At 36.6% G+C, this 22,130-nt stretch overlaps 1 protein-coding gene across 4 annotated transcripts in view; it reads left to right on the forward strand.

Moving 5' to 3' along the window:
• The window catches only part of LRP1B (LDL receptor related protein 1B), a 1,166,776-nt gene extending 1,146,537 nt beyond the window's left edge, over positions 1 to 20,239 (forward strand). For 2 of the 4 annotated variants that reach the window (XM_072983887.2, XM_078376977.1), the window contains 5 exons: positions 8,363 to 8,439; positions 10,145 to 10,235; positions 12,808 to 12,946; positions 14,636 to 14,734; positions 18,443 to 20,239. In XM_072983887.2, the coding sequence (XP_072839988.2) occupies positions 8,363 to 8,439; positions 10,145 to 10,235; positions 12,808 to 12,946; positions 14,636 to 14,734; positions 18,443 to 18,583 (547 nt within the window). In that variant the 3' untranslated portion in view covers positions 18,584 to 20,239. The remainder of the gene's footprint in view (positions 1 to 8,362; positions 8,440 to 10,144; positions 10,236 to 12,807; positions 12,947 to 14,635; positions 14,735 to 18,442) is intronic. The other 2 variants (XM_078376975.1, XM_078376978.1) reach the window with 1 other exon arrangement.
• Positions 20,240 to 22,130: the final 1,891 nt, after the last annotated feature.

Below are 22,130 nucleotides of genomic sequence, written 5' to 3' on the forward strand. Positions count from 1 at the left end.
ATTGCAAAAATAAGCATGGCAAACATCACCATAAGATCTGAGGTGGTTACAAACCAGGAATTCTGACAATTCTAGCAGTTTAATCAATTCTAGCAATATCTATCAATTCTAAGATCTTTAAAAGAACCTCATGACTCTTGAAAAGTTCTCTTAAAGAGACTTGCCCTGCATACATAAGGTGTTACTTATATATATATTAGGCAAAAACCCAGGGCATATTTTATCTCCTATCTGTTCAGTTTGTATGTAGAACATATACAGAAAGCTAGATCAGATTCAGATGAAAAAGCAGTGAACTTTGGTGGAAGAAACATCAATGAGATATGCAGAAGACATGCTACTGGCAGAAAACAGCAGTGACTTGACAACAACTGATGAAGATTAAAGAAGAGAAACTTAAAAGCAGGAATACAGTTGAATACTAAAAAGATAAAAATAATATCTACTCAACAACTATGCAACTCTAATGTTGACATGCATGGAATCAAAGTAGTAGTAGTAGTAGTAGTAGTAGTAGTAGTAGTAGTTAATTAATTAATTAATTAATTAATTAATTAATTAATTAATTAATTAATTAATTAATTAATTAATTAATTAATACCCCGCCTATCTGGCCCACCGGACCACTCTAGGTTCCAATCATCAATCCAAATAGAGACTGCAATAAATCAGAAGAAAGATGAAATTTGGAAAAGGAATTATGGAGGAACTAAGAAAGATCCTTAACAGTAAGGATGCATTACTGGAGTGCAACACCAAGATCATCCATACTGTGATATTCCCAATTGTAATGTACAGATATGAAAGCTAGTGAGGAAAGCAGAGAGAGAGAAAATCAATTCATTTGAAGCATGGCACTGGAGACCTTCCCAGACACCAAAGACCACCAGAAGGGAACAGATAAATATGTGCTAGATCAAATCAAGCTTGCACTCCCACTGGAAGTTAAATGACTAAACTGAAACTATTGTGCTCCAATCATATGAGAAGAAAAAAAGAACAATACTAGCAAAAGTAGAAGGCAGTTTAAAAATGAGGAATGTCTAACATGGCATGGATTGATGTAAGAAAGGAAGCCATGGCCTTTAGTTTGCAGGATTGTTAATGATAAAACCTTTTAGAGATCATTAATTCATGAGGTCACTGTAAGTCTAAATGACTCAAGAGCACATAGTAGCAAATCATAAATCTGAGGACTGAGAGGTGGAAATGCAGCATCAGTGACAAATAGCCATAATAAAAAGGCTGGCAGTAAGAAAACAAAATTGGCGTCTCCACTGTTAATCTGTTTTGGAAAGAATAAATGAAAAATTTTCATCAGTTGTAACCAGATAGTGGTTCGAGACATGGTGTAGGGTAGCCAGAAGCTTCATTTCTTCTAATTACTCAGTCAATTGTACTTACCCCTCCTAGAAGGGGCCTCTTTTGTGGCCCTGAAAAATATAATAATTGGTTGCTTCTTTGTCACAGAATTTTCAAGGCCATAGATGTAAGCAGTAGAATGAATGAACCATGCCCATTCATTAGCTGTGGGGAATTAAACAATGGGAGTTCTTTGTAATAACTTGCAAATAGCTACATAACAGACTCATAAGAATTACTTGGTTCCTCTCTGAGTCAAAGTAGACTAGGTGTGTCAAAATGTCAAGAAAAAAGCAATCATCTATATTGCATTGAATCTGGGATCACACAGCCTAATAAGAACCGTAAGTTCTAATTCTTTAGTAATCTTCAAATGCCATCTATGGGAACAATAAATTGTTTTATTTTCTATTTAGCTTATTGGTATATTTAATATTCCAGACTTTTAGTTTATGAATAAAAAAGTAGAAAAATCTGCATTCAGTGCAAAACAGTAACATTTTAAAATTAGATTCTTTGTAAATAATAAACTAATTGTATTCTTAACTGTAAATAAACTGCATTTCTGTTCAGAGAATGGAAATAATGCAAATCCTTAGATATTTGATCAAGTAGTATATAGCAAACAGATTATGAGACATGTTTTTCCAGCAAATTTATTTATTTAAAACCTTTTTTTGGACTGCTTTTCAATTGAACAATCCCAAAGTAGGTTACAATAAAAACAGCAATAAAACCAATTCCTAAAAATAATAGAACAATAAAAATGATACAGTAATTCATTTCAAACAGTTATTAGAAACCAAGGGATAACTGACAGTATTAACAGTTATGGGAAATAAGTAGGAAATGCCTCGGGAAAGAGATAAATTGACAACAGAAACATCTTAAATTGGAAGAACAATAATCTCATTGGGGAAATCAGCCCAGATGGTGAGTGCTACAAGAGAAAATAGTCTTTCAGATAATCTAGCCATGTGCTCTTCCAGCCTTATAAACCAAAGTAACTGGCTCTATTGCTGATTGCCAATGTAGATTTTTCAGCACAGAAACTGGTAGAAACTGTAATTAAGTATCCTGGGTTCCATAGTCCCATTTTACAAACCAAACTGAAGTGTATTCCCAAATGAAAGGCATTACAGCAGTCCAGTACTCAGTTTATCAACAAATGAATCAATGTAGCAAGAACAATGCTAGCTTCCATACTAGCCAAAGCTAGACGTAGGTTTTGTCTGCCACTTTGAACAGCTGGGATTCTCGTTACAGAGAAGATTTTATTAGCATTCCCCAGTCAGTCAGTACACCTGTTCCTGTAGGATGAATGCAAGTCAGTTCAGGATAAAGACAGATAGCGAATCAACTCTCAGACTATGAAACCAACTGCCCATAGAGTCTTTGTCATTCCAGAGAGGACATGTTTGAGACAGAGATAAAACAGTGCAGATGTGTAGGGGTGATTACATCATGATCTATAATTGTGAATATTGCTATTAGTTTAAGTTAAATATTGATAATTCCCTCTTAATTAACTATATTTAAGTTAAGATTAATGCAGACAAGCAAGGAAGATGAAATCCCGTTCATGGAAGTTCTATAACAGAGGTTCCCAACCCCTGCTCTGCAGCGCGGTGCCGGTCCGTGGCTTGAGCCTGACCAGGCTGCGGAGAGAGGCCCTCCCCCCACAGCCTGTTTGCACCTGTGTGCAAGCGAGTGCACCCCACATGAGCACTGTACCACCCTTTGCTGGCGAATGTAGCACCTTAAAAGCGTCATCTTTTAAGGTTTCAAATAGTTCAACTGGAATGCCATCACCTCCACTGGCCTTGTTGTTAGCCAGGCTTTCTAAGGCCCACTTGACTTCACTCTCCACACTATCTAGATTGTCCGGGACATCCAGATCTTTCTGGTATAATTCCTCTGTGTATTCTTGCCACCTGTTCTTGTTGTCTTCTGCTTCTGTTAGGTCCCTTCCATTTTTGTCCTTTATCATGTCCATCTTTGCACACAATGTTCCTTTTATATCTCCAATTTTCCTGAACAGATCTCTGGTTTTTCCTTTTCTGTTATTTTGTGTATTCTGTTATGTTTGTGATGACTAGCTTGTTCTCTTGACAAAACTCTGTTAGCCTTTGCCTTGCTTCCTTCTGAACTCCAAGGCCAAACTTCCCTGTTGTTCCTTTTATCTCTTGACTCCCTACTTTAGCATTCCAGTCCCCTAGAATGAGAAGAACATCTTTCTTTGGTGTCAGTTCTAGAAGGTGTTGTAAATCTTCATAAAAATGTTCAATTCCAGTCTCCTCAGCAATGGTGGTTGGTGCATAAACTTGGATTATTGTGATGTTGAAAGGTCTGCCTTGGATTCGTATTGACCATTCTATTATTTTTGAGATTATATCCCATTACAGCTTTTCTCACTCTTTTGTTGACTATGAGGGTTACTCCATTCCTTCTACGGGATTCTTGCCCACAATAGTAGATATGATAATCATCTGAGTTGAATTCACCCATTCCTGTCCATTTTAGTTCACTGATGCCCAGGATGTTGATGTTTATTCTTGCCATCTCCTGCTTGACCACCTCCAGCTTACCAAGGTTCATAGATCTTACATTCCAGGTTCCTATGCAGTATTTTTCTTTGCAGCATTGGACTTTCCTTTCACTTCCAGGCACATCCACAGCTGAGTGTCCTTTCGGCTTTGGCCTAACCACTTCATTAGCTCTGGAGCTACTTGTACTTATCCTCCGCTCTTCCTCAGTAGCATGTTGGACGCCTTTTGACCTGAGGGACCCATCTTCCAGCGTCATATCTTTTAGCCTTTTGTTTCTGTTCATGGGGTGTTGGCAAAGATAGTGGAGTGGCATTGCCAGTTCCTACTCCAGGTGGATTGAGTTTATTCGGAACTCTCCACTATGACCTGTCCATCATGGGTGGCCCTGCACGGCATAGCGCATAGCTTCTCTGAGTTACTCAAGCCCCTTCACCACAACAAGGCAGCAATCCATGAAGAAGTACCTATATCATTACCTCTCTGCAAATAATTATATTCACCATTTTTATAGTACTTTTTGCTTTTCTCACACTAGTTTGTTTACTTAAGATAAAGAAAGGACCGCTTTCATGTTGAACACATAATCAAGGGTCTGTGCCCTATGTTCCATGCTCCTTCAGCCACAAAGGTGAAATCATGCAGAACCATATCATAACTGTAGCTCAGGGATCTCCAAACCTTTCAGTGAGAGGGTCACATCATACAGGCTCCACCTTTTTGAGGGGCGAAAGAAGACGCACATGCATGCACCCATACACCCACATGCACACACACCTGCACACATGCACACATGCCTGCACTCCCTCCTGCCCACTCACCTGCCTACTGGGCCAGATAAAAGAGCAAGTCAGGCCAGATGTTGCCCATGGGCCATAGTTTGGAGACACCTGCTGTAGCCCATCACTGAACCATAAGGTAATAAAAGCAGGCATATTTGAACATATCTTTGTTTTCCTGTCTAGAGAAATTTGCAGCAGTTGTTTCAGTCTTAGACAGTTCACTTCTGTCTATGTACTGCAATTCCTAAGAATTGTTTCTGAACAAATAATATTGTACTGAGTGTTATCACCATAAAATGAACTGGATCTATTATTATTATTTTGGCATGAGATATGTAATTTCATTTGAGGGCTACAACATATATATATGTAAAATTGAATTATCAAGGTATTAGACCAGTAATTATAGTGTCACTGTAGTTTGTGAGAATGCAGTCTCCTTAGTATAATCAGTTGCTGTGTGGAAGTATGTACTATAATTGATGAGTGGGACTTACAAGCAAACTTTTGTATTATGAGGACTACTCTTTTTCATTGGGATTCCCAGTTTGGTGTAGTGGATAGAGTGATGGACCAGGACTCTGAACAGGGTTCAAATTCCCACTTAACCATGGAAACGCATGGGGGGAGGGGCTGGAATTGGTAAAATCACTCCTTAAATCTCACTTACCTTGAAAGCCCTATTAGGATCACTATGAGTCAATTCTAACTTGACAGCATATAAAAGATGGTTCTGACTTGAGAGCAGAGAACACACACACTCATCTTCATAGTTTCTGCAGGGCACCCATGTCTTCCTCCAAGATACGAGCATACTGTGGGATAGTATCCAACCCTGTGGTTCCCACAGGTACCTTTGTACCCTCAGAAGCATGCCATGAGAATTAGAAACCAACCCCTTGGCTCTCCTCCAGTTCCACATAGTTTTGAGCATGAGAAGTGGCTACCACAAGATCTTATGAGCAGTCCCAGCAGACAAGAAAAATAGGAAGCTGTGGGTAAAAGTTGCATAGATAAGAAAGAAAATGTGGACACACTTTCCCAGAAGACAGCCAGAAAGGGGTGGGAGGAAAAAAAGCAAGCAGTTAGTGTTTTTTTTTTTTTTTAAATACCAAGAGAAAGGGAAGAAAAAGAATATAAGATAATGGCAAAAAAGGAAAACAAGGGATTGCTCTCAAGATTTTGTGGTAGGGTCCATGGCCCAAAATTTGTTATTGTAAGGAGGAGTTCAAGTAGGTGTAGAGTTCAAGGTGTAAAGAGTTCAAATAGAACTTTTTGAAGCCTGAAGAAATTTGAATATGACCTTCTATCCCCATGTTAAGGTCTTTGTTATTGTTTTCCTTTAAACATTCTGCAGTTACTGAAATTGTTCATTACTCAGTGAGCTTTTCCACTGGTTTTTAAAAATATGTGTGCTAATTTCAGCATTTCTATAAGCAAGTTGTTAACTCCTCTTGCTCCTCTGTGTGTCATTTTGGCATAATTTCAGCCAGTATTTTCCACGTGAGTTCACTCTCAGAGAGACTGATGCAGCATTATAAATTTTCCAGCACTATCTTTACTAGACAGGGCCAGAACTCCCTATAAAATACCCTACAAGGACACCTTAGGGAAACACTTAAGAGTCTTTTATAAAATTAGGTTATTTCAATTAGATTTTTTAAGGTTATGGTTGAGCCTCTTTTCATTTGTTAATTAGTGTTACAGAATTGCAGCATTTCATGAATATTAAAAAAGAAGTAGGGATTATTGTATGAATGATTAGACTATATGCATTGTCTCAGTTATTTAGCATCAACATATTTGGATAATTTTTAAAAAAACGTGAACAGTATTGAGAATATTTCTCTCAAAAGCTCTAATCCTAAACTATAGACCTATATCCTCACCTTTTTTCAGTCTCATGCACAACAGCAAAAATATATTTTCTGTGGTTTTCACAAGAATGCCACATTTTTATTGTGCAGATAACAAACCATGCAAAACTACAATAGCTGCTGCTTAGTCGCATGGGCTTTTATGAACTGGAATCATTAGATGGGTGATTAGCATCTTCTTTGAATACTCATCCGGTCTTCTGTGGTTGCTGTGGCTGTTTTACTTCTCAAAGGGAAAGAAACCAGTTATCTACAAATTATGAGACAGTATGAAACAAGAGATCCTTGTCGATCTCCTTTTGGAAGCGAGGTATCTCATGAGGTTCAAAAAAGTACCTCATCTGTCAAGACAGCCTTGTCTGATGAGCGTGAGGGATTTGTGAAGAGTTTTCACACAGCTATTCCAAACATTGTTACCTGGAATTTGGTTCCCAAATCCATTTGGAAATAACTGTGCATTGGGAAGAAGGGTAGTTGCACAGTTTTCCTCTCCTACAGGTTCTCTTTCATGTGATCAAATGCATGGCCTGTTTTGTGCCTGGTTTCACAACTGGTGAAAGTAAGGCTATGCAAAGGAGAATCAGGTGAAAGAAAATCCTTGTGTGATTGCCTTCACATGGTTACAATAATGAATACATGATTGAATAGACAATAATCTATTTCTGTGTCTATGAATAGGCAGAGACGTGTGAGATTTATTACAAGTAGATGATTAAATGGATGAGTTATAATCAGTTACTATTTGGATAAAACAGTACAGTACTTCTTTTGTACGTAATGCATGCATGCATCTCAGCAGATGCTACTTCAGAGGTGAACTTAGCTTTTGTGTGGAAGGGAAGGGGAAACGTCTCTTCTCAAAAGGTGCTGCTATATGCAGTGTAAGAAACCTACATATTAAAACAAGAGTTTAAAAATATAATTTGTAATGAACTGGGAACTTCATTTTTTGATCAAATATTTTTAATTGATTAATCTCACTAATCAGCCAGAACAATGCAGCCCTATTAACAGCTAAACTGAATGAAATAATGAAAAACTCATTTCAGAGCAGTGTATTCCAAACTAGAATATTATTTCGTTTAAAAAGCTTTTTATTTCTACACATAGTCTGTTTACAAAAGTACCGTTATTGCATAGGAACAAAAAACAATTGCTACTGTAACCAGATTATGTTGATGGATTTATATTTGCTGTTAATCTAAAGCCAACACATTTAAATCAAAATATTTTCTAAAAGCTACTGGGGATAATACTAGCATGTAAACAATTACATAGCTAACAATGATACTGTACTTTATGATTGCTTAGTGACCTTAGTCTCTAGTAATAAGCAGGATTTTGGTAGGTGTATTTTGCTTTATGGTACTTAAAGTCAGCTGCAAGTGCCCTGTGTGGTGTAGTCTAGTGGATAGAGTGAGGGACTAGGACTCTGCAGAACAAGGTTTGAATCCCTGCTTTGCCATGGAAACTTACCAGGGAAGTGGAACTGGTAAAACCACTCCTTAAATATCTCATTTACTTTGAATCGCTGTTAGAGTCACTATAGTTCAGTTCTGACTTGGCAGCAGATAACGGTAACAAAATCAGCTGCAGAAGCTGGCATATGATAAATGCTGTAGGATATAAGTATTCAGGATGTCAGTGCTATCACACTATAATAGAAGCAAATCTTGTTGACTCTGAAACATGGCTTCCCTGTCATTCACGTAGAGTGTGCCTGGTCTATTTCACAGATATACATTACATTTGTGCCTATGAGTGAATGTTGTTATTTTAACTGGATTATTTTTAGATGCTCCACCAACTGGTCAGGTACACAGTGTGAAAGACCAGCTCCCAAGAGCAGCAAATCTGACAATATCAGTACAAGTAAGTTCATTTCTTTTAAAATAGTAACAGCATTTAAGCGGATATTAACTATATACCCTGTTTCTCCAAAAATAAAGACCTAACCTGAAAATAAGCTCTAGTATGATTTTTAGGATGCTCGTACTATAAGCCCTACCCCAAAAATAAGCCCCAGTTAAGTGAAACCCCTCCACCGTTGTGGAGCAACCAGAAGAAGATGACATGACTGTATTTGAATAAAGGTAGATTGTTGTACATGAAAAGAAAGAAAAATCCCCTGAAAATAAGCCCTAATGTATTTTTGGAGCAAAAAATAAGAACCTGTCTTATTTTGGGGGAAACACGGTATATATCTTATTTTGGTAATAGGGAGATTCACTGTCCCTTTCTAGTCCATGTATAAATGTGGACAACTCTTGTGTGAAACACATGATCATTTGAAAGAGAAAGTGGGCAGTATGTGGGAAGAAAAGGAGAGCAAAAGTAAGAGGTGATACTGAATAAATACGATTGGCTGTTTTTGGGTGGTTTCCATTAGGGAAGAGAAAGTAAGTTCTGTTGCATCTGGTGAGCCAACACTAGATGCAGGGCATAATTTCTATCCCAGCTTTCTACCAAAAAGGGCACTCTAAACAACTATAAATAATACTACCCTGTTTCCTCGAAAATAAGACCTAACTGGAAAATGAGCCCTAGTATGATTTTTCAGGATGCTAGTAAGACCCTACCCCCAAAATAAGCCCCAGTTAAGTGAAACCACACCTTCCACCAGCGACTCATTGTGCAGCAACCAGGAGAAGATGACATGACTGTATCTTAATAAATGTACATGGTTGTACGTGAGCAAAATAAAACATCCCCTGAAAATAAGCCCTAATGTGTTTTTTGGAGCAAATATTAATATAAAACCCTGTCTTATTTTCGGGGAAACAGGGCATTCAAATAAAAACAGAAAAAATAAAACATAATACAGATGAAAATGCAAAGCACATCAGTACAACAAAATAGCAGCACTCAGTAGTTAAAGTTACTTGGGAAAGCAATCCAGCTTAAATGCTGAAGGGCTTTCTGAATAAAACTGTTTTCCTGTTGGAGGGACAACAGAGATGGAGCCAGCCTAGCTTCCCTTTGTAAGATGTTCCATAGTCTAGGAGTGGTGTCTGAGGGGCCATCTCAATCAAATGTGCCCCTGATCATGGCAGGACCAAGAGAAGGGGTCCCACAATGGCTGTAAAATCTGGGCTGGCTCAAGTGGGAGGACAGCCTGATACTGATTCATATAAGAGTTTTACCACAAACAAGTATGGGTGAGAATTTGTTTGCTTCATGTTTTTATACACACTTCCCACAGTTTTCCAAAGTTTTCTGTAAGGATGACCCATCCTTCCCTTATACAATCATTGTCCATTATACTGAGTTGTTATATTTGCCTCTTTCAGCTCAGGAGCCCTTAATTACCTTAAAAGCTCCTGCTACATTAATCAACCCTGTCTGCTTTTTACTTCTGTTAATATGGGACAACTTCCAGTTACACCTATATCTTGTCATGTCCACTTATTTTGATGCTTCTTCAAATCCTGGTTGTTGCTGTTGTTGTTATCAATGTTTTGCTTGAACTCTATAGGTCATGGTACATATTAGATAGCGGCACATTTGCAGAGCCATTTTTCAAAGTCCTTGCCATCTACTGGCACTGCATTAACTCAACTGTCTCTGTTTGTTACAGGAAGTATTGCAATCATTGTTCCACTTGTACTGTTGGTGACTTTGATTACTACTTTGGTAATAGGTTTGCTTCTTTGTAAAAGAAAACGAAGGTAAGAAATTTGCCCATGAAAGAATACTATGCATGTCTAATTTGATACCATGAAGGCACTGCTAAAGCTTCTACCTTACACGTAACACTGAAGATAAAAAGAAAGGAAGGCCTTCATCTATGTGCGTGCCTATTTCCTATTCAATAAGGAACTAAACAGAATACTCTATTTTCAGAGCTGATCGCCACATGATGGGAAACATATCAAACCCATGAAATAGCAGGCCAGAGTTGTTGAATTTGTTTATTTAATAACGTGTACAGGGCAGAAAAATAAGGAGGTTCAAGGCATGATCCAAATGAAAATTTCCCCTTCCAAGATTCTCATTATGAAAAAAATGCCACTGCATACTTTTTTTGTTTTAGTTTTTGGAGCTAGTACCAGTAGAAAACAGAAATGAGATGAAGCATTTTCATCAAGACCCTATCCCTAATTTGATCAGGGGGCAGGGGGCACATTCCTTTGGGAATGTAACCGGGGAGGGAAAGATATACAGTATTTATTGTTAAATAAACACCTTGATGTGTTCCTTCAGTTTCACATTTTGTTTCACCATTAATAGAAATACCAAATTTGTCTTCCCAGTTGCAGTCACAGTTTTTCCTGCCAAAGAGATTCCATATAAGTTATGTCAACTGACTCAAAGCTGAAAGACATTAAAAAGCCATATGGTCCCCCCCCCCCCCGGATATCAGGTACATTAAAGAAATGTAGCAAAGATTCAGACAGTCACAGATTTTCATTTAGGCAAATTCATTCATTATAAGGCTGTGAATGGCTACCCATTTAAAACTCCCAAGTACTAAACCATTGAATACACAGGGCTGCATTGTCTTTTGTTACTAGAAATGCCTGTACTCCATGGTTTCTTTCTCAGGAATTTAATTGTTCACAAGAAATAAACCACGGAGTACTTGGGGCGCAGTTGCAAGAGACACCACAGCCCCTCGGGTACTGCATATTGCCCTTCAGTAAAGCTAATCTTGTGGGAGAAACCAGAGTACTGAAATGCACCTTACAGGCCGCAAATAAGACCGTCTCCATTGGTGGGCTACTTGGGGAGGTGACAAGAGTGTAAAGAAGTTACATTTCAAAAGTGGGGGCATTAATTTTGTGGATGTGTAGCAAATGCTGTTTTTAATTATTTAAAGAGCATTTTAAGGCGTCCCAGAGGCATGATTTCTGCTAGCATCTTATTAATATATTTTGTTCCCAAATAATTTAGTGAAAAAGTAATGAGTAAAGCAATGTAACAAGTTACTAAATGTTGTTCTCTTATTTTGATGGTAACAAATCACCTTTTTTCACCCATTTATTTATTTGTTTGTTTGTTTAGCACAATACTGTACTTACATAATGTAAAATGTACTTTGTAAGTTAAGAGGGAAAACTTTTTTAAGAAGAAAGATGGAGTAAAATATTTTAAATCAAATAAATAAAAAATAAATACATACATACATAAATAAAACAAAGACAAAGGGTGATGAGCTAGACGTTCAAAAATGCCATTGTATGGCAAAGAAAAAAAGTTTCAGCAGGAGGGGAGCCCAATTCTTTAGAGGACTTTGGGAAGACTTAGAGGTTTTATTTGATAACTTGCATTTTATACTTGGCAGCTTTCATTTCTAAAACTATTGATATTTCAGCTTCTTTCTTAATGATTTTGCAAGTATAAGAAAAAGCTAGAGCTTCCAAAGGAATGAGATCACAAGGAATGAATTGCAAATTGTGAATTATCAAAATGATTTAGGGCAAGGCATTTGTTACTCTGTTGAGAGGAGTAAAGTATCAAAAGGGAAGGGCAGAGATAAGACTGTATCAATCAAGACAAAAACTACCACAGTTTTACCACCCAAAGCAAAGAAAAATTGGTAGGTTTTGCATTTCTTTAAAGGATGAAGGGACTGAATGTTGGCAATTGATTGAACGGATTACACGAAAAATAAGAATAAGATCAAAATGTTAAAAATACAAATCACACAAAGCTGTGCAAGATTAACAAGGAACATGGTGACATTTTGGAAAGACGTAGAAGACGACTGAGGCCAGGAAGGCCAGGGAGAAACTGGTGTGCCAAATAGATAGCTGAAAATAGCTTTCAGTACTTTCTTATATTAAATTATATTACCCAAGAGAGAATCTAAATCATAATAAAGGAACAGAATCCTGATGGGCCCCTTCATGCACTGCTGTGGACTCTCCATAAATACCTGGCTGGAGATTTGGGGAACATTATTTTGATAGATAATCTTTCGTTATGATTCAATGTTGCTTTTCTTTCCCCTGGAATGGGAGATGGGGATGGAGCAGGAAAGCTTTTGCACTGAAACAATGAAAGTAAAACATGAACGTGTAAATACATGAATAAACAGTTGATCTTTTTAATTTGTAAATGAGAATTTTGTATCATCTTACCTGGATCAGATTCTCCCCTCCCCTCCCCATGCACAATAGCACTTTTTGGCATCACAGATTGGGCTCCTCTGCAGAAAAAGTTTTACTGTTTTTAAAATATGTGTCCTACTTACAGTGTTGGAGTTGCTCACTGTTTTTCCCCTGTATTTATTTGTAGGACAAAAACAATTCGACGACAACCAATAATAAATGGAGGAATCAATGTAGAAATTGGAAATCCGTCATACAATATGTATGAAGTGGGGCATAATCACAATGAAAGAGGTCTTTCAGATTTTACATTAAATCCAGAAAAGGTAACATTAAATATTTGCTTTACTTCCTAATTTCTCATATCAATAAATACGTATTATTTAGTTATAGTGAAATATTATCATTAGATGTGATCCAGTAGTACAGTCGTGCCCCGCTTAACGATTACCCCGCATTATGACAAATCCGCTTCACGACAATGTTTTTGCGATTGCAAATGATGTTTTAAATGGTTTTTTTTCGCTTTGTGAAGATCGGTTCCCTGCTTTGGGAACCAATTCTTCGCATTACGACGATCAAAACAGCTGATCGTCGGGTTTTCAGAATGGCTGCCGGGTGCTCAAAATGGCTCCCCGCTGTGCTTAGGGATGGATTCCTCGCTATACAGGCACCGAAAATGGCTGCCGTATGGAGGATCTTCGCTGGACAGTGAGTTTTTAGCCCATTGGAATGCATTAACTGGGTTTTAATGCATTTCAGTGGGTTTTTTATTTTCGCTTTACGATGTTTTTGCTCTACAGTGATTTCGCTGGAATGAATTAACGTCGTTAAGTGAGGCAACACTGTATAAATTTCCCATTGTGGAAGCAGCTCTGATCCAAAAAAGTAATGACACAAGTAGGTTTCAGCTTTTGCTGATTCACTCCTCTAAGCAATTTCATGACCACCCTTCAAGCTGTTCTGAGGGGAAATTGATGATAATACCTCTCCTCACTTCTGCCTGAAAAAAAACTATTTGGACCAAAGCATCTAGAATGGAAGGATTCCTCTGAATCCAACACATTGTTCTTATATTCCTTATCTATTAGATTTCTTCAGTACACACAGGTGATAACCATAAATGCTTGAATGAATTGTATGTTATACATTCTAAAAAATGCAGTTGATATCTTTCAAATGTATAGTAATTATAAGTTGTTTATAATATATGTTATTTTAAATTTAAGAATCTTAATCATTACTTGTCTGCAAATATATTTCCTTATTAACAATTTCAGTAGAAATTGTGTTGTTTTATCTAATTCATGTTGAAGAACATCTTTACGGAGAAATCTTTTGCCTCTTGATTTTTTGGTAAGGCTGTCCAAATACATGCTTTGTTTATTGGACATTGTACAATCCCCATATTGTTTTGTTTCAGTGATAGTGCTGGTATGAAAACAAGCAGACAAAACACTACTGATCAAACTTAAAAAATTTTCTTGAACTTTTTAGGAATGTGTGTAAAGATAGCCCCCACCTTGCTGGATGGGATTTAACAGTTTGTCAAATCTGGGATTCTGCTTCTAAAAGTAGCCACTAATGAGCACCATGAAGGAGCCACCAAAAAAGAGCATCTCCTGCACTATACAGCATAGCATTGTTTTGTAATAAAGCAGGGATTTGGTTTTAGTTTTAGAAGTGATTTTGTCTCTAATTTGTCAATTAAGCATAATACACTTGGCTTGGTTTTTAGACTATTTGATGAAATGAAGAGTGGCTAGGCTAACGAGCTTGAATTGAAATGCTTCCTGTATTGATGTCATGCTGGGTCTAAGAGGCCATTGATCTGAATGTTACATTTTATTTATGTTTTACTTGTTTATATAAGAAAAAGCCAAAATTAATGAATACATTTGCACTCATTGCTTGTTCAACAGCACTTGAAAGTGCAGAATTACAATGCTCTGTTTTAAAATATATCTGAAAAATCAAAAACTGAAATTTTAAAAAAATGCTCTATTTAAATGCAGGCCAGGTATGTAGGGGGAGGGCCCACAGTCTTCAAGCTTTCCCACCCACCACCGCCCATCTACTTAAACTCTGATCTGAAAGGACCTCTGACGCCAGGGGTGAGAAAACAGCAGTTCATTTTTCATGTTCATTCTACCTTAGTCCCTACTGAGAGTTAACATGTCAGTAACATTCACTGAAGTTGTGTGTTCTTTTAAAAGCTGCTTTAACATGATTTTTTTAAAAAAGTAGAAACGAGGGCTTTAAATATGTAAGAACCGTGCATATTATGTTATGTAAATAGCTGCCAGAAAGTAGCCTGTACAGCCTCAGGACCATAGGAGCTTCCCTTGAATGCCAGCCAGGCCTTTTGGAGAACAGATTTTTGTCGAGATCATGACAGGAAGCTATGAGTTTCCCTCCCTCATACTCTGGTGACTCTTCAGACTCCTCTGCTGTTGCTTTTTGTGCGATTAAAAACATGTCTATTAATTATATTTACTCAATTAATGCCACCTCTGCTGAGACCCTGGAAAGAGAACAAAATGAGTTTGATATTTATTGTCATTCAGCATTAGCAAAGGAGTCAAAAATTAGAAGATTCGGGCTGTGTATTCCCTTTGACTGCAGCTGAGAACATGGCCTGATCTCTGTGTTGGGGAAATGTTAGTTAACAGCGCTGGACAAGAAGCTTAATATAGTAGTGCCAAAGGCAGAAACAAAATGGAGTCCTCAAGGATGTGTAGAAGATAAATTGATTCATGTTGAATCTTATAACTGAATAGGTCTAAGATGAGTTTATTCTCTTCTGTGTATCCTTTTGCTCTCCTTTGCTTGAGTATCCCCTCAGTCCCTGTTTATATCTAGTCTTGTACTGTTAAAAAGATTTGCAAACGTATGCAAGAATATTTAACACAAATACAGCAAAGATATATCTAATTGGAATTGGATGGGTTTTTTTTCAACTGTTTTGGCACAAACTTGTGCCAAAATGGCATTCAGCTGTTTAACAGAAAGGTAAGACCAAAAAACAACCCTAAATTAGTAATCAAATCTTTTGTAACACTAACATTCAAATGAGTGAAAAACTATAGAGAATCATAACAAACATTTTGTGTGGAAAACAAATTATTATAACCTTTCATTAATATTCAGGTAAACTGGACACTAAATGTTGTTTGTGCCAACAGATAATTCAGTTGTTGTGTTTTCTTCACAGTAAAATGCCACAAACCATGCTATTCCAGGATTAGACTAATATTGTACATGATTTTGAATTCTAATAACCAGCACTAAAAGCTGCAATCCAGAGCTCAGGAAAAGTGCACAAGGCACATAATCCAAATAAATCAAACCTTCTAACATATTGCCCAAATCCTCTAATTTAGTTATGCTGGCGAAACACAAAACACACAATCACTGCAGACATTATTGATTGCATATTGAGTTGTATGACTGAGCATGCAGTTGACAGTGTCTTTAGTGATTTCTTCATTTGTGCCAATTTGCATTCAAAAATTACTGTTTATTTGGATCCGTTAGGGGATTTGGGCCAATATGCCTGAAGTAGTGCAGTGAGATATAACTGCTTCCAGCTTGTTCTGTAGTAGTAGTAGTAGTAGTAGTAGCAGTAGTAGTAGTAATCGTAGTCGTCATAGTTGTAGTCGTAGTCGTAGTCGTAGTCGTAGTCGTAGTCGTAATAATAATAATAATAATAATAATAATAATAATAATAATAATAATAATAATAATAATAATAATAATAATAATAATAATAATAATAATAATAATAATAATAATAATAATAATAATAATAATAAACCTGTACAATTGGATCAGCAAATCCAGCCCCTATCAAAGAGGCACAGTGGGGAATCTAACTTGACTCCACAGCCAAAAACCTAAACCACTGATCTCAATAGCAGTACACTCCAGTTTCTCTTCAGATTAAACAAATCTTTTTGCCTTTTACTAAAGATTACAATTTTAATCTCTAAATAATGCACTAAAAATCTCTAAACTCTCTTATCAGTGGTATTACTATTAATCATCATCTTCATATGCAAGGATGCATGTATTTATATATTTCATTGTACTCATTTGTATTGTGTTATCTGTAACTGAAAATTGTTTTTGCATGCATTAAATCAAGATGTTGTTCACAAGAGAAAGAAAGAATGGAAATAACTTTGACAAAACAAAGCTAGATAGAATAAGTCAAGGAACAGAAACCATGCATTTGGACTTTATGTTTTAATTCTATGCTCATATAACCAAAGATAATGGATGTCAAGCCAATTTTATAGCACCTGGTTCTATCAAAAAACCATGTAACATAACCCAATGCCTACTCACACAGAAATAGTTCCTACTGAGTGTAATCGAGCTGAAGTATGCATAAGATCATAGTCAGTAGTATTCTGCCAATAGATAGTAATGACAGTGCCTTCAGGATACCTCCTCTGATCTTTCAAAGCTTGCTGGGGAGGACTAGAATATGTGATACCTGAATGGGAGACAAAACCAAAATTCTATCTGTTTGTTACCAGGCATCTGGAGAAAAACAACACTGCCTGAAATTAGACAAACAAATCTTGCACCATTCACACAAGCTTTTTGCTTTTTCATTTCCCATTGCCCACTCCAGCTGGGAAGATAGAGTTCACCATAGTCTATCACTTCTTTGGGCCTCTGAGGAAGTTTTCATAGGGTGAAAGGGAGGACGAACAGAAAGATCCGTTGCATAAGCTACCATCCACTGACACAGACTTGGATTTCACTCTGAGCTGAAGTTTATTCAGACCTTTAAAAAACCTCTGACGGATGCATCTGGGATATTGCACTTCTAAGACATAGACATTGGCTAGGTCTTTCTAAATACAGTACCCAAGAAGAAAAGAAAGAAATGGAGGAGGGAGGGAGGGTTGCTTCATATTGCTGCAGTTACAAAAGAATATGTAAAAGCACCTCTCTCCTCTCTCTCTGTCTCTGTCTCTCTCTCTCTCTGTGGCTTTCAACCACCAAACACTTGTTTGGCCACTAAATGAACTGGCACAAACAACTGAACCTAGTGGTTCATGCCCATCTCTAGTAGTCAAACTGCAGTACTGCAGCTAAGACTCTACTCACAACGTGAGTTTGTTTTCTCAGGTAACCAGTTCAAGGTTGACTCAGCCTTTCAACTTTCCAAAGTCAGTAAATTGAGTACCCAGGTTGCTCCTGGGGACAGTGTGTAGCCTGCATAATAAAATTATAAACTGCCTAGAGAGTGCTACAAGCACCTAGGGGTGGTATATAAGCAGCACACTTTATTTTTGGTAAAGCTGAAGTCTGTCTGTGCCTAACATATTGCCCTAAAGAAAGCCCCATTCATTTCAATGAGACTCATCAGTTTTGTAAAGTACCAGCAAGAAGTTCAAGTAATGGCTACAAAATACTCCCTCTTCTAACTCTCTGTGATGTCCTACAGAGTACATCATAGCTTCTGGTACAGTTTTACTTGGGAACTGTAGAAGGGCATTGCTATACATGTTTTCCATAGAAAAATCATACATATCTCACACTTTTAGAAATAAACCACAACAGTTATCAGATGTACCATAGTTCTAGTAAACTTGATTTCATCCCATACTGCATGTCATCAGTTGGATTAAAAGTTGTATTAAAAGTTGTATTTCGTGACATATTTGACAACTACTTAGGCTTTGCCTGAGCCAATGTAATTAATGACTGTCCTCATTTATTATGTGCGTTATAAATATTTGTGCATTATAAAATATTTTCTACACTGAGATTGACCATTGTACAATATACTTCTCTCTTTTCAGCCAACAAACTACTCCAATCCAGTGTACACAAAGTTGTACATTGATGGACAAAATTGTCGAAACTCCTTAGCAAGTGTTGACGAAAGGAAAGAACTCCTTCCAAAGAAAATAGATATTGGCATAAGGGAGACTATGGCATAATCCATTGTAACCTTTTGTATACTGTATAAATGTATAAAATATAAGGATTACTTTTCTATGTACCAACAGTATTATAATTGTTTTGTCATCAGCATTATCTCTGGATTTTTTTTTCTGTTCAGTTGGTGGTTTTCTGGGTTTTTGTTTTGCTGATGACTTGACTGACCATTTGTATGGTATTTTTATTAAAAAAAATCTGCACTACAGTACAATTTACAACAATGCTGCTGATATAACACACATTGAATTTGTTAAAAATTTAAAAATACTTTGTAGTGTGAATATGAGCAATCTATTTTGTATGAACTTTTTCTTTGATTTTACTTATCAATGAAAATGATATCTGCACTTTTCCATTATATGGTCCGAAGGCTGTAGTACAGTGTGTGAATTTGTTTCTGTTTTAAATGGTGGAAGTATGATTGGATGGTCTACTCTCTTTGTGCCCATTAGAAACTCACTTCAGAACCTAAAAGTTATAGAAAATCTAATTTCACAAATCAAGCATAATTTGCTTTTACAATTAGCTTTATGTTGGCAAGAAGCTATGAGTATTATAGAAAGCATCTAATGGTCTCCATGAACATAGAATATCCCATTCTGGAGATTCAGTAGATGTCCAAGCTATATTGAACATATATACCATGTAAAAAAATTCTTCGTACTTAGTTAAACCGTATAGAACTTAGTGATATACAACTTGCAAGGGAAAGGACCTTAACCAATGTGTGATAAGGCCTGTTCTGCAGTCTTGTATACAAAGCCTACCTGGAGCACAAGAGGGCATTGCCTACACACATATTATAGATTTATTTACTCAGTCACACATGTTGTTTATATATGATGAATTCCCCTGGGAAGTAAGGAGAACAAAAAGCCATAAGCACACATATTGATAACAGTGTTCTTAAAAGGAGATGGTAAAACCTCCTGCTTCCATAGAAATATTGTCTGAAATCCAGTACTAAGCTGTAACTAGAGTAGGCCCATTGAATAAATGGAACTTATACAGGAGCTGACTCAACAGATGCCCACTGATACAGTGGGCCTATTCTAGTTATGGCTCACTACTGTATTCAGCCATTGAATCAGCCAGATTGCCATCATTTTATATGTATGGAAAAAGTATTTAAAAACTACAATGGATTAATTTTAATATTTCTTCAACAAACCTCAAAACCACATTCTCAGTAGTGGAGAGTGTTAAATGTAATGGGTTTCCAGCACTTTCTCTGGTATTAGCTTATTTTATGTTGTTATGAAGAATAAAAAAAGAAAGAAAGAAAAAACAATACAATTTGCCTTTTTTTAATTGTGACAAAAATACGTAGTGCAACTTCTCTAGCCTGTTTAACAACAACCCTTGAAATCTTTTATACATAACTTTAAAGGCACAAAAGACTTCACACACCTGTACAGAAATAATTAGAGGGCTTTTCATTCCTCTGCTACATATTACTAGTTTTTAGCTGTCATAATCGATTAATCTAACCGATTAAATATGTTTGTGGTGGCTCTACTCCCTTTGTACAAACATTGCAAAAAATATAACAGCTGTTTTATAAAAGATTTTTGTTGTACTCTGTGCATGCATACTACCTATTTCTAAACTTTGCCATGTTGAGGCCTTTATTAAAAAGAACTTGATTCATGTAATACCAGTGCAGTTTTGCTTGAATAATATCACGCCTATCACAAAACTCCTCAGGTTCTTAAAGATATGTTTCATTTCATTAAAAGGAATATTATTTTTCTTATGTTTCAAAAGAAAAAAGTGGTATATGCTTTGTTAAAATGTTGACTTATTCAAATGAAACTAACATTGTTGTCATTAACACTTTTAAAAAACACAGAAACGTATTACCTAAGCAATGTCATGTCCCGAAAGATAAGAAGATTTGGCAGTAATTATGCTTCCTTTGCATTTTATTGGCTAGAATCCAACTGGTGATTTAAGGGAAACTGGCAATTTGCCACCAAGACTTACGCTATTTCCTCATACACAAGGGTAAATCGCCAAAAAAATTCTGGCCATTGAACTATATGGGCCTGCCTTCTGTCTAGAAATGCACTGTGAGCTAAGCAGGTTTGATTTCTTCTTGCTGTGAACAAATGCTGAACCAGACCTTTATTTACAGTTCATACCTCGAAGTTAGTAAATATGGTACTTCCAACCCACATGAGAGAATCCAAATGAGAGAAACCATTTAATGGTTTAAATTCTGCACAGTGAATCCCTCTTAAAAACAATTGAAATCTTACTAATCAGAGATTGCATGTGAAGTAACTGAACTTGGTCTCCCCATACATACCGTACTTCTTAGTAACTCTGCCAAACAGGTCTAAGAGTAAGGTTCATATCGAGCCCTTTTTAAAATTCTGAAGGGTTGCTAAATATAATATTAAGCTGTGAACAAGAATTTGTATCCAGTTAATGATGCAAAGTCAGGATTTTATAGAAACGATTCTCAATCAAGAAGTGGAAATATGTTGTGGAAATGCGTCATATCCAATTACCATGTGCGTATTTGTGAATTGCTTATTACGTTACTGATTTCCTTTCTTTTTTTATAAAATAAGTATTCCATTTTTGTTATTATCTTTGCAACGCTATCAGTAGTAAAGCTCAGTCATTTGTTTCTCCCTTTTTTGCCACAACTATTTAATTAGACTGGTACCTGCTTGAATTAGTTCATAACCTTTTGAAGATGTGGTACACATTACATTTGACCTTGTTGCACAACAAGAAATACATGCGTCACCAAATTTGTAATACGTTGTATTTTTTTCCTCATCAAACATTTCCTGTGAATGGCTCAGAATTCATTGCTCTGACCTTCTATCACCTTCCTTTTCCTCAGAATTTAGTGGTTTATAAAAGGAAAAAAATTGCAGTGATAATGTGATTTCTAATAACAATTCAAACTCTTCTGCAATATGCAGAATACATCCTTGCATGTTTGCCTGAAATATTTGATAAGTGATGAATTCTCATCCACTTTCAGGTGAAAACAAGAAATGTGAACTAACCCATCCACGTGCCTAATAATAGTTGCTCATGCAACATCAGGAATAAGAAGATTACACAAACAGAGGAGCTACAATTAATGAAGTTGCTTCGTTAAGAATAGCATATTGCTTGAAAATGCTAAAGACCAATTGGGCCATGCTATTTTGTCTCCTGTTTTACAGAAGAACATTGCAACCTCAGTTTCAGTTGGCACTTATTGCCATTCGGTAACAAAAGTAAAAAGTTAGTGACAGAGTCCTAGGCCCATTGAATAGACTGGATCTTGCCCTCCCCAAGAGTGTAAAACAATTCTAGCCTTTGAAAAAAAGATCCAGCATTAGCAAACCTACAGAAAGTTTAACAGATCTTACCTGCCCGACAGCAGTCCTGATGGATAAAGGTCAAGAGAAGATCTGGATGAGAATGATCCAAAGCCTTCCCAGTCATCCCTGTCAGAGTGGGAAACATTTCACCTTGCAATGTTTTTTTTTAAAGACATTGACCAGATTACTCCTACTTTTGTATGGCAGTGTGTTG

Source organism: Pogona vitticeps, chromosome 1, assembly GCF_051106095.1.
Source record: "Pogona vitticeps strain Pit_001003342236 chromosome 1, PviZW2.1, whole genome shotgun sequence".
NCBI classification, from domain to species: domain Eukaryota; kingdom Metazoa; phylum Chordata; class Lepidosauria; order Squamata; family Agamidae; genus Pogona; species Pogona vitticeps.